This window comes from Nesoenas mayeri (assembly GCF_963082525.1).
Source record: "Nesoenas mayeri genome assembly, chromosome: W".
In the NCBI taxonomy this organism is placed as follows: domain Eukaryota; kingdom Metazoa; phylum Chordata; class Aves; order Columbiformes; family Columbidae; genus Nesoenas; species Nesoenas mayeri.
Window position 1 is genome coordinate 2,490,284 of NC_137553.1, and position 13,788 is coordinate 2,504,071.

Here is a 13,788-nt window from a genome sequence, read left to right on the forward strand (position 1 = left end):
CTAGAATCTCATATGCTCAAAATCACAACAAAATTGTAAGCATTTAGGAAAGTTACAATAAATGGTTAGAGAAGCTGAATCTAAAGGTTGAGGGAAATGAGACTTTATATGATAAGAATGTTCAGTATTGAACTCGCTCAAGATCCTGAAAGCTCTTCTTTGGAGGGAGAAAAAGATCTTGCTGACTTTTCTCATTTTGGACAGTCCTAGTCAAGTCGTCAGGACAACTTGCTGAGTAAGGTAACATGCAGGTAAGCCGTGATTGTAAGAATTGTGGGATCTGGCCTGCCAGATTGGAATAACTTACTGAGAAGATTTGCAGTATACACCTGTGAGTGCAAATGGGAAGTTTTATATTTACCACAGTTTTCAGAAGTGCAGAATCTCAACATTCTGTACTTACTTAATAGGATTTTTAAGGTCAGATTTTTAAGTTTTTAATGTTTTAAATATCTGCAATATTTTGGCAAAAGATCCCATATGAATACAGGGAGCATTATGCCATTGGTATGCCATGTATAACAGTATTGATTCTTGCAGTGAAGAATGACTGTTTTCTTTGTTTTCTTACATGTCATCACATTATTTTTAATATTTAATTATACTCTCAATAGGCCACAATCTGGTTATCATGGTGCAACCTCTGTGAAGCACTAACCTTATTCTTAACTTTTCATCTGGCTGTTGAAATACTAACTATAACTGAGGTAGGATACAGGGTATGGAATAATTACTGAGGGGGCAAATTATTGAAACTAATTATCAAGGATACACTTATTGAGAATAAAGCTATATCCACATCTTCAGCATATAAGACAGCTGCATGGCAGGGAAGAAATCTGATTTGTATGGTTTCACCCCCACCACATACCTGGCCTGCATTCTGAAATGGTAGTGCATGAGGAAGCTCAGTGTAATATCAATTAAGAAGATATGGGGGGTGGAGTGATATGAAGATATCATGGCCAGGCCCTGTTATAACAAGATAGGTACAAGAACCAGATGGTATAGCTGCTGCCAATTTTGAAGACAAGGTATAGCTTCTGTCAATTAAAAAGGATAAATGTTCAATTCCATCCAGAAATTTGTCCGATGGATGAACTTTGCTCATTATAATCTCATTATTATACCAAAACACACCTGCATCTCAAAGTATACCCGCCCCCAGCATACCTTCAAGCATGCGTAGTAAAGTTTTTACCCTAAAAATTGAAGCAAGGAATTTTTACACCAATCAAGAACAAAGGTATGTATGACTAGAGTCACTCAAGCTCCACCTAAACATAGAAAATAGTATGAAATGCCCTAAAAATAGAGGAAAGTTAGGGAAGACACCATCACTGAGAAGTCAAGGGAACAGCATAATAGGGGTTCTGGGACCAGTTGATGGGCTGAGCCTATCTTCCCCACTCTCAGGAGGACACTCTTGGGTAAGATTTGTGCACTTAGTTATACCAGGTTTTCCCTGGAACACTTAGACTTCAAGCTTGTATTTGTAATCACATTAGTAGCACTATATAGTCATCTTAGAATTTATATATATTTGGTACCAATACTTATTTCTTGCAACTAACATTTGTATTTCAAATAAAGTGTATTTTTGCAACTAAAGTGTGTTTTTGCAGACAGTATATTTATCAACAACATCTTAAAAGAACTTGCACCTGTTGCTTTAATAAACCTCATTCTTTGTGGATCTAGTCATGAGAATTTCTCATTTAATGCACTCAGACTTATAGTATTATTTTACTATTCGTTAATCTGTGCCAGCCCGTATGCCCGACTGGCTGTTGAGCACAATCAATCTTATAGTGCCGACTTGAGGTTATTTGATGTAATTGGGCATTACTCAGGGGTTCATCCCAGCCACACCTAGCTGTCACAGTGAAATACTGAGGACATGCTAGAATGCAAGGGGGCTTAACTTCTGCTAAATTAATCCTCTTAACACAACACAGGGGCAGTGTCTGTAATTCAGAACTCAGGATCAACATTAACATCATTCTCCCCACCTCTGGCACACATGGTTAGAGGAGTACAATAGCAGTGACTGCAAAGACATCTAGGGTAGAGATCTCCATACATACTGCATGATTACCTTGTTTTTGATTCATGATTATAAAAATTCTTCCCTGTTGAGCTAAGTGTTACTATGTTTTATTTCTGCTCAGCTATACTGCCTGCCGGCAGTGCTTTGTTTAACATCTAAATTTAAACAGTTACAATAGTTTCTATTATGTCTGTCTTAATTCAGGTCTCATTATGTTATAAGCCTGAAATCTCCTTTTCTTTTAATTTGTAAAATATTTTGGAGCAGTCTTTTTTGTTCGTGTCCTTTAGAAAGCAGATAATAATTTTAAAGTGTCATAATTTGGGGAAAATTCAGACATTTTAATAAAAATTTGGCCACAACTGTGTGTCAATAGAATGTTTTAAAACGATCGTAGGAACTGATCTAATGTTAATTAGGTGTGATAAATTACCCTCTATTGCTTAATGAAAACATAGAAATCTACTGTAGATTGCAAAGGAAAACAAAAGTAGAAATTAACTGAAACTACATACTTAAAGCAACGCCATGGTAACATTTCTGTGCACTTCAACAAAGAAGGGAATGCAATCGAGATGTGATTTTTAGGTCTACTTCTTTAACTTTTTGTGAACTCAGGGGAAGTTACATGTAACAACTGTATTATAAAAGTAACAAATCCACTCCAATATAAAATAGAGAAACTTTATCTTGGAATTTTCCAAATGATAAAATTTATGGTGACTTTTGTCACAGGCCAGGAGGAACATCTAGAGCTAATCTAGTGTAACCCCCCTGCTCAAAGCCGTGTCAACTGGGGCAGATCACTAAGGACTGTGTCCAATTAAGTTCTGAGTATCTCTAAGGATGGAGACTCCACAACCTCTCTGGGCACCTGTTCCAATCTTCTACCAATCTCACAGTAAAAAGGGGATTTTAAAAATGTTTAAATAAAATTTTCTTTGTTTCAGTTTGTGCCCACTACCTGTTGTCCTATCACGGGATACCACTGAGAACAGTCTGTCTGTGTCGTCTTTATGCTATTCCATCAGGTATTTATACACATTGATAAGATCCCCCTTCCAAGCCTTCTCCAAGCTAAACAATCCCAGATCTGTCAGTCTCTTCTTGCATGTCAGATGCTGCGTGCTCTTAATCATCCTCATGGCCATTGATTAGACCTGCTCCAGTATGTCCATTTCTCAGTATGTCCCTTGGACACAATACTCCAGATATGGCCTCAACAGTGCTGAGTAGAGGGGAAGGATCAACTCCCTTGACCTGCTGGCAACACTTCCTAATGTAGCATAGGAGGCTTTCCACAAGGGCATGGTGCTGGCTCATGTTCAGCTTGGTGTTCACCAGAATCCCCAGGTTCATTTCTGCAAAGCTACTTTCCAGGTGGTTGGCCCTCAGCCCGTACTGGTGTATGGGTTTATTCCTCCCTAGATTCAGGACTTTGCAACACCAGTCTGAACAGAGGACAGCCACTTTCAAAGCTAGGTTCACAAAGATGTACATTGCCATGCATCCCTGGGCTCCTCACAAAGTTTCATTTTGTGAAAAAAAAAAAGAAGACACTGTCAACATATATGTCAGACTGTCACAGAGACACTGCCAGTTCTGGTTTCACTGCGCCAAGTGCACACAGAAGTACTTGCATTATGTAAGCATATCAAGTGCTTGAGAATATGAAAGGGACATTTACAAAAGTCTTTACACAGTTGTGCAGACCTGTATCTTCAAATACTGTTCTGAGTTATCTTTCTGTTTATATCCCAAACATAGCATACTTCACCTATAAAGCTGTCTTTCTATTTGATGACTTCTAAAATATCACTAGTCTTTATCATCCCATAAAGCAGATCCCCTTTCAAAACAGATATTTGCACATTTTCTTTTCATCTTCCTGTTCTTCCAAGTATTTTTCCTTTCTTTTCCTTTAGAAAAAAAACATGCTGCTTTACTTTCTCCAGTTTTGACCATGACTTCTGATACTGCAAGGATTACAACGTAATTCAAGACACTTAATTTCTGATAAATGAATACAGCAGAAATTGTAATGAAAGAACCAAACCTTGCTCACTTTCTTCAGAAGACAGTATCATTAAAAATCACTAAGAATTTACAGTACGAGTGTATTGAGCAGGAATGACCTAAAGTCCTGAGAATACCAACATTGAAAGAAGAATTTACTTTGACTTGCATTCTTAAAAGATCATCAGCTACAACTAGAATATTTCAATTTAAAATATTTTTTTCTATTCTTTATTCCCTGAAAGCCATGATAGCATTGGTAATCTCAGGCATGCATCTGCTCTTTGATAACACTTCACCTATTTCTAGAAGAAAAATACAGGCCTCCAGCTAGACTCTGCCCCATTGACCACGACTCTCTGGCTTCTTTCCTTCAGCCAGTTTGCAGTCCACCTCACTACCCGATCATCCAAACCACACTTCCTTAGTTTAGCTGTGAGAATGCTGTGGGAGACTGTGTCAAATGCTTTACTGAAGTCAAGGTAGACCACATCCACATATAATGTAATACACTAAATCCATAAAAGAATAAATTTAAAAATTATAAGTTGGCAAAGCTTCAATCCTCATTTCAACACAAATAAGGATTTAAAAACATGCAAAATGTAAACACAAGTTTTCACAATAGTATTTATAGTATTTGTATAGTATTTGTATTCCCCCCTTACATAAATTTCACCTAATTATTTTTTCCTCTAATTTTGCTAAGTGTCTAGTTGAGCTGAATTAGTTGCCTCTAACTGTTCAATTAGGTATACCCAATGAAAGACTGGGCAGAAAGCTATGGCTATTTCACCCTTGAAAGGCAAGGCTTCTCCCTTGATCTTTTTAAGTTGTCTAGTGATATAGAGTAAAATCCTGTTCATCTTACATAAAAGCATCCAGTGAAATCAGTAAGATACCATCTTGGTAAGGGGACCAGGATTTGACCCAAAATTGCACTATCATAAGGATATGAGCATCACATAGAATTTGGTGGTCATATATCTCTATGCCTAAAACAGAAACACAAGTTAATGCTTTTGCTGAAAGTTTCCTCAATGTAGTACTTAGCAAAGATGTGCATATGAGTAAAGTTTTAATTAAACATAAGTAGACTCCTACCCAGAAATTGCTGCTAGATTTTTATGAGCCCGATAGGCCATCTCACATCCTCGGGTTCGAGTTTTGTGCATTTCCACTTGCAGAGATGGACAGATGACTGAGACATCCCCAATGGAAATGACCGGCTCCCGGTATAGAGCCACTTGGGTATTGAACTCCTGGACAAGCTGAAAAACAAAGAGGATTTACTTACATGATACATTTAACTACACTGATAAAAATAATCAAGTTTTTTAAAAACATGCCCAATCTAGGGCTTGTTTCTGCTCCTCCAAATTTGATGGCATACAGGGTGTCAAACTCATTTTCACTGGGGGCCACATCAGCCTCGCAGTTGCATTCAAAGGGCTGAATGTAATTTTAGGACTGTGTAAATGTAACTATTCCTACACCCCTGGCATACAGGATCAAGTGCCTAAGATTTAGTGAATGACTAGGGCCTCCATAGCAGCTGCCTCTTCTGTGAGCTATAAATGTTCATTTGCAGGAAAGTAGTGTTTCTGCTTTTAATCTCTGAAAGTGTTTGAGTTATTAGTCTTAAATATTAAGCAGATAAAAAACCCACATGTTTTACTAGTAGCATGAGGTTTTGCTATCATAAAAGACAAGAATATCTCCAGAAATTATTGCCTTTGCTCCTCCTTCCTGATTATCAGCACATTTAGGAATTGCAATGTAGCATTTGCTTTTACACTGAAGTTTTTGCTAATTTACTTTGTATTTATTTCTATTCTGTCACTGGCCTCTAACTCAACTTTCTGACTTAAAACTGATCAGAAGCTCTTAGCTGAGATGTACCAGATAGGCCCTTTCCAGTTAGTATTCTAGAAAGCACTTTTTTCCAATGTTGCAGGGGGGGAAACAAAGTAGTAAATAAACACTTCAACCTTTTCACAGAAATCTAATATCCAGCAGATGCACATGGATACTATTGGATAAATGGGTAACTTTTACAGTGATGGAAAGATCAGTATTGTTTAGTTCCACTGATCATCTATGTGGGATTATATTTTAAGGAAACAAAGCATTTGCTGTCTTCTGAAAGGAAGCACATCAGACCACTTGTTCTACATGGTGTCAAGAGTGAAAGCCAGGGAGCAATAGAACAGAATATTTATTTATCTTTTGCTAATTTGACCTCAGTTTCCCAACTACATAAAAACAGACAGGAGTAACAGCTCATAATTCTGTAGCCATCATTACCACAACACATCTCCATATACAAGCATGCTAAAAACCTGGATCTGGCACCTGAATTCTATCAGATCTACCAAATTTTAAAGTCAAGCCCTCAAATTCTCATACTCAGAAAATAAATGAGGCATTTCTCCTGCAACATTCTGGTTCTTTATGCATCCCATTGTAACTACTCTGTATAACTGAGAATAGTATTGGAACTCATTTTTTGGCCATGTTTTCTTAAATTTCATTGTAAAAGCAGCAAAACAATCCCAGTGCATTCTGATACAACTGCAAAGAAACACCCCCAAAACAACAACAAAAAAAGCACACACCAAAGGAAGTCACAGGCACAAAATTTGTACTCTGCTAAACCTAGCTTCCACTCTCTGTAGAGGATGCATGAAAGCAATGGAGAAAAAAAAATGTACTACATTGTGTTAAAGTGTATTTATTCTGACTTAAGAAAAAGACAGAAGCATCTCATCCTGCAACTGGTAACTGGTTGGGCTAGACACATTTTGCCAGTTCTCACTCTCTAAATATAGGACACATTTAACCACTTCAGCATTGCCAAGGAAAACAAAACCATACTGATGTTGCAGCATCAAGACAAAGAAAAAAACCATTGATTTTATCTCCTGAATCTTACTGCATCTTGACAATCCATCTGTAAATTATATTTTATTTCTAATCAGTGAATTCTATCAGAGAATCAGTGAAGAAACAAAGCTAGCACTTCTGTTTAACTAAGCAACTAAGGGGAATGAGAAAAAAGGCAGGATGCAGTAGCATCCACTTGTTGGGTATATTTATAGAGCTACCGTGGCAGCTTTTGTTCCTTGGTGCACTGGGAATTGCTCTTGATTTTGAAGTATCGGAGTGGGTATCTACCAGTACAGTTTGCAATATCAGAGGAAAAAAAATCCAAAATCCATCAGAAGTAGCAGATTATATATTTCCAATGCTACTGGACAGAGTTGTAGCAAGATCCAGATTTTTAAGTAAAGTAGCATCAACTTCACTTGTTTTCTATTTCTGTCATTGGTGAGAGGTGCAATTTTGGGGCCCAATGTCAAGCTGACTGTAACCCAAGGAGACAGATATGGGATGTATAGTACTGGTTTGGAGGAAAGTGCCAGAATTAAAATATTTTGAGCTTGAATAGATAAAAATGTCATACCATAATGTGACAATCCAAAAATAACATGGATGCAGGTGCTTGATGTGAGATTTTAGAAATGCAATCAGCTACTCTGAGGACACTGGAAACAGGTACCAGGTATGTGTGAGAAACTGAAAGGGTAACATCTCAAACATTGTGGCAAGACCAGTTCTGCAACATCCAGCCATAGGAGATGGGACATTCAGGATAAGATGAATTGAGATTTACATGTCAAAAGGCCGTCTAGCTGATACAAGAGGGGGGGACATGTTGTAGCTCTGTGTTCTGATAGGCCCAGCATGGCACTAAGGGAGAAGACCTCTGACCATTCAAGACCGTTCAAGGTGGCTCAAGACCCTTCAAGGTGGCTCAAGACCCTTCAAGGTGGCTTGAGACCCTTTGTGACTCTTCCATCTCTCACAATTACCCCCCAGTGACGCCTATGCAACAGACCAAAGATTATGCAAGCAGGCAATCCAGAGGACTATAAAAAGCCCACCCATACAAGCACCGGTGGCACACCCACCACCCTGAGGACTACTCCACCCACCAGGCTCACCATAGGAACCGAACCAGACACTGGAGGATGCTGCACACTGCTAGATCCAAGACTACGAACCCCATCATACACATTACGGAACCATAAAAAAAAAAAAAATATCTCTCTTTCCTATATTTCTATTTGGCTTTCCTTTTTATACGTAATATAGTAATGTAAGGTTTACAGCCCCACATGTGCAGCAAACTTTTTATGTTTACCAATTGAACCTAAATAACAAAAATCCTTCTGTCACCAAATCATTTGCCAATTGGGCCAAGCTGCAAAATAAAAGTCTTTTGTTTACGGACCTTAAGTACTATGTATACTCTTTTCCAACCAAGGCGACCAACGAATCTGAGTCACCTCTCCCCCCACCCATAACTCTGGGCGGGACGTGACAGTATGTCAGGGACAGAATTCCGGGACCTGAAATTCTGCATCCTGTTTTAGAAGGATTTTGGGGCAAGAGTGTGGTCGCTGCACAAAAGACAGCAAGCACAGAGTGCACTGATGCACTGGAAGCAACTATTTACCTATTTAGGCTGCAGTGAGTGCAAGTCTGGGGATAGATTTGGACAGATCTAACAGAATGCAACTCCAGCTGCTTGGCAGTGCCTCGAAGGCAGCATGTGCTGGGGCAAGGGCTCCTGTTCCTACAGGGGCAGGCGCCTGGCTCCGGTCCCTACCCTACCTGTCCTGTAGCACCCACCCGGCTCCCCGCAGGTCTCGTTTTTCCCTCTCCTCTCCCGTACTTGAACCGTTACGAGTTAGGCTACAGGGACTGCAGTTTTAAAAATAGCGCAACTGCACGTGATGGGAATAGGCAAACTGGCGAGGGGAGCAGCACCGCCGCCAGCGACGAGGATACTCGGAAAATATAAAAATTAAGGCAAGCCCTTTTGTGGTACCCACCATCTTGCAGTCATCCAGGGCTCTCTGGGTCTGGTAGGCGCTCTCGGAGCCGCTGCTCCGGCGTTCACCGTCACGGCCGTGCGCCGAGTTCTTGCCGCCCTGGAAGAGAAGGCGGCGGAACGGGGGCGCTTCCTGCGCCAGCTCGGTGCAGAACTCATGCACACGCATCCGCCGAGCGGGACCCTGCGGGCGCAGGTAGCACCTTCCCCCGCCGCCGCTCCGAAGAGGGGTGAAGGCCCGCGCCGTTCGTCACCTCGGCCCGCCCGGGGCCGCGTGTTGGTTCACGGCAGCGATCGTGGCTGCTGTGGAAGATAGCCTGTCACTTGCGGGAGAAGCCTGGGAGCGCCCTGCAGTTTCGCCTTCGCTACCGAGGGGACAGGCGGAGGGGCTGGAGCCTTTCCTTTTTCAGCAGCATGTCAGTCCCTGAGGAACCGCCTCGCCGATGGCATGCTCTGCCGTCCTCCTTCCCGCAGCCGGCGTGGGGGGAGAGCTGCCGCTCCCAGTGGAGAAGGGCTCCCATCCAGCGGCCGCCGAAATCTGCCCGAAGCTCCCTAGCGGGGGAGCCCGCCCTGACGCGCCGCTACGCGCACCCCCGCGGCGCGTCTCGCCGGTGCGCCTGCCGGGAGCTGCTCGGAGGGGCCAGTGAGGCGTCTGCGCCCGGCAAGCTGACGCCGTCAACGGCACACCACCCACACAGGGAGGGAGCGCGAGTGGCAGCCACTCCTCGGGCTTCGCCGCCCTCCCAAGCCCCACAGCGGCGGCGGCGACGCCTCGCCCAGTCAGCCGTCCACCATGGGAGGCAGGTCAGCACTGGGGCCAAACGCCCTCCCGGTGCGTGCCTCAGGGAGAAGCTGGGCAGCGCCTTCCTTTCGGGTGGCCACAGCCTCAGCGAGAAATGCCCCGGGGCCACCTGGGCAGTTTTCCTACGGACGTTAGCACATCATCTGTGAAATAAATAACGCTTCTTCTATGGATAAACAACATTTATTCCAATTCCTTGTATTCCTTAAACACGTGTTCATTAGAGCATAAGCAAAACAGCGCTGGGTGCGCGGGGGATTCGCTCCGCCCAACACGCACACCTTTTAACAATAAGAAGTGTACTTAAATACAGTAAGGTATCACATATTCATAATGACCCCGGGAACGCCTATACATATTCATAACCTTTCCCCGCTTCTGATTAAAATGAGTCTCAGATACTCATTTCCATAAACCCTCCCCTGCTGCGCCTGCACAGTGCCACTTGGTGAATTTGAGGAGGGGTCTTTGGGGGTCTTTGGATGAAGGCTCCTTCAGCTTCGTCACAGTGAACTTTTTACCTTTGGCTCATTATGTTGAATTGACTGGGACCCAAGCTGCCAAGTCGATTGAAACCAGACTGGTGCCCCCTTTTGCTGTAAATCTTCGTTATCTTTGTAATGTGAAAAATGCAGTTGTGATTCGTGCTAAGATGTTTAATGTTTACAGATATAACCAAATGAGGCACGGACTCCTTGGAAAAGGAAAAGGTGGTTAAGTTCTATGTAAAAAGTTATGAAACTTGTTTAGGAAGTTATATTGATAGAGGGAACTAACACTTTAAGGGTTAAGCAACTATATAATAAGGGCCTACTAACAAGCTAACATTTTAAACCACATTATTAATATCTAGTTTAGAGCTGTATGTAACTAATTGTGCTAAAAAAAGCAGGACTTCATTAAATGCCGAGATAAGAAGTTCTACAGCACCAGCTGCAACCTCGAGGAGACAAGATAGCCAAGATTTACAGCAAAAAGGGGGCGCCAGTCTGGTTTCAGTCGGTTTGGTAGCTTGGGTTCCAGCCAGTTCCTCCTAATGAGCCAAAGGTAAAAAGTCCACTGTGATGAAGCTGAAGGAGCCTTCATCCAAAGACCCCTAAAGACCCTTCCTCAAATTCACCAAGTGACACTGCGCAGGCGCAACAGGGGAGGGTCAAGGAGGGGAATATGTAAATGGTTATCTGAGACTCATTTTAATAAAAAGCGGGAAAGGTCATGAATATGTATAGGCGTTCCTGGGGTCATTATGAATATGTAATACCATACTGTATTTAAGCACACTTCTTATTGTTAGAAGTGTGCGTGTTGGGCGGAGTGAATCCCCCGCGCACCCAGCGCTGTTTTGCTTATGCTCTAATGAACACGTTTTTACGGAACACAAGGACATGGATTAAACGTTGTTTATCCATAGAAAAAGCGTAAGTTATTTATTTCAGTAACAAGCAGTTCCGAGAAATGTTTGTTCATTAAAGCTCCTGGAGATGTTTGTTTGAGAAGTGTTTGTATGCTTACTTGCTTTGTCCTGCTTGATGTATTTACCTAACAAGGAGATGTTTGTTTGAGTTCTTACTTGCTTTGTCCTGCTTGATGTATTTACCTCATAAGTAACCAAAGTAAGGCGATCGAAACTGGCTACACAGCAGTCAATGCCCACATGATATGAGCCTTCAACATGAGTGAAAAGTTACACCCGGAAGCTGTGGACCAGAGATGGGCTTTAAAACCCAGAGAACTGAATTAGCTGGTGCGCGTGCCGTGAGAGAGACTGAGGTCTCTAGGCTGCACCCAGCGCTGTCTTTGCTTATTGCTGGATTCTAAATAAATTCTTGTTCTTTACAAGATCGAGTCAAAATTTATTACAATCTTGTCTCCTCAAGTTTACAGCTAGGTGCAGTAAAACTTCTTATCTTGGCATTCAGTGGGGTTCTGTTCTTCTTAACATAAAGCTCTAAACTAAGCATTTATTGTGTGGCTAAGCCTTAAAGTGTTAGTTTGCTAGTAGGCACCCATTATATGTTTAGTTAACCCTTAAAATGTTAGTTTCCTCTGTCAATATAACTTCATAAGCAAGTTTCATAACTTTTTACATAGAACTTAACCACTTTTTCCTTTTTCCAGGTTCAGAGCTCGTGCCTCATTTGGTTATATCTGTAAACATTAAACATTTTAGCACGAATCACAACTGCATTTTTCACACCTGTCTAGCTTTTGCAGAATCCTTATTATCTTAAGGATAATAATCCTTAAGAAGCTTACTTAGACAATATTTCTCTATTTAACAAAGACTTGGTTCACTGCTCAGATTTGTTTTCTTTCACTAAAAAAACCATCTTATTTTGGGTCTCTAAGAAAAATGTTTGGAGAGTGTGATGCAACTACACTGTAGATTGTATTTGTTCATTGTAGAAAAGATTAAATAATAGATTGGATAAATCGTTCCTTTGTGCTCCAACACAACAGTGCAGTTGCAGTTCAAGAGGTTCACAGTACCCTCAAGCCTTAGGCACCGGCCTCTCTGATGCAGACGGCTAGGGGGCTGTGCCCACACTGTCTCTGCAGCCACCTTCTCCAGGGCCCCTTGGGGACCCTACTGCCTTGGGGCAAGCTATGAGCTGGGCCAGCTTCAGCTCCAGTTCTGGTTCTATTCCTGTCTGTAGCCAGGTAGTTATGGCAGTTTAGGAATTTACTTTGCTTCTAGTATAATTTTATTTCTTCAGGACATTAAATACAAGCTTTTGTTTCAGTAGTGTTCTTTATACTGATGTGCGGAATAAACTCTACAACCCGAGATGAGTTATAAAGCAGGTATGTTTATTCTGGCGCCAGCGGGCATGGGAGTCTTTTCCAAAGCATGCCTTCCTTTGTTTCAGAAGGTAGCCATTTTTATGTTAATACATCATACATATTCATAATAGGGGTTGGATTAGTACAATTAGTCCCAGGAATAGGAGTGGTTATTATAATCATAGGGCTCCTTCTCTCGGTGCATGCGCTCTGTCACCTGGAGGTCGTGGGCCGGGGTCTTTTGGATAAAGGTTCACAGTCTTTCTCACAGTGCACTTTTTACCTTTGGTCTGGTATGCTGAGTTGGCTGAAGCCCAAACTGCTGAGCTGGTTATAACTGGATTGTCCTCTTCCTGCGTGCTGAAGATTCTCGTTATCTCATCCACCATGGATGCAGCTGGGCCCTTATCTTTGTTAGTTAAGTTGTTACATCCTTACACTACACAATACATTGCTAGCTATACAGTAATTTGCTGACTATACAGTATATCAATACCAAGGAAATGCCAAACACATCACACGCATAAACCCAGTCTTGCCAAGGAGCCTGAACATGCCAGCAATGGCACTCTGGTAGGTTGAGGAACTCTTTTCAGGCTTCGCTGAGCATTACTGTAACACAGACATCCTGGTATCTACCTGAGTCTGGACATTACCTATCTAGTCTATTTTGAAACTCTTTTTAGAAATTTGCTGCTATTTTCTGAGAAATAGAAGGTATTTGATGTGTGTTAGTGTTGATAGGTTTGCAGTACTTGCAAGCACTGTTATCACTTTAGGTAAAAAAAAAGTGACCTTGTAATTATAATGCTACTCATAAACATACTACTAGGTCTTCAGCATCCAGAACAGCAAGAACTTGCAGTTTCAAAGTGCTATTTTAAGGACACCACATTTTCTTTTCATATTAAACTTTATTCGGTCACTCATAGGTAGCAAATGCTTGAATTTGAGACTGCATGAACACAAGCTTTGAGCCAGGACATCATATTACTTCCATACACACACAAAACATTACCTAATGACAAGGGAAATATTTGAATCCTGGCAAAAAGCAAAATGAATGCATCTTCTCACGTATATAAAGAACAAAACATATATTTGTAAATTGCAAAGGGAAATTAAAACATACTATGTGACATTAATGCTAGTGTTTTAATTGTTGATCATGTATCATTTTAATCATTCTAGTCTTATTTCAGGTCTCTAAGAGCTACTGTAATACCATGTCACTGT

At 41.4% G+C, this 13,788-nt stretch overlaps 1 protein-coding gene across 1 annotated transcript in view; it reads right to left on the reverse strand.

Annotated features, from left to right (window-relative positions):
• LOC308051402 (regulator of G-protein signaling 7-binding protein-like) overlaps positions 1-9,125 on the reverse strand; it is a gene marked incomplete at both ends in the record, with an annotated part of 33,757 nt that extends 24,632 nt beyond the window's left edge. The window contains 4 exon segments of the mRNA XM_080361833.1: positions 1,174-1,202; positions 5,171-5,337; positions 8,968-9,077; positions 9,080-9,125. Coding sequence (XP_080217959.1) covers positions 1,174-1,202; positions 5,171-5,337; positions 8,968-9,077; positions 9,080-9,125 — 352 coding nt within the window.
• Between the last annotated feature and the right edge of the window lie 4,663 nt (positions 9,126-13,788).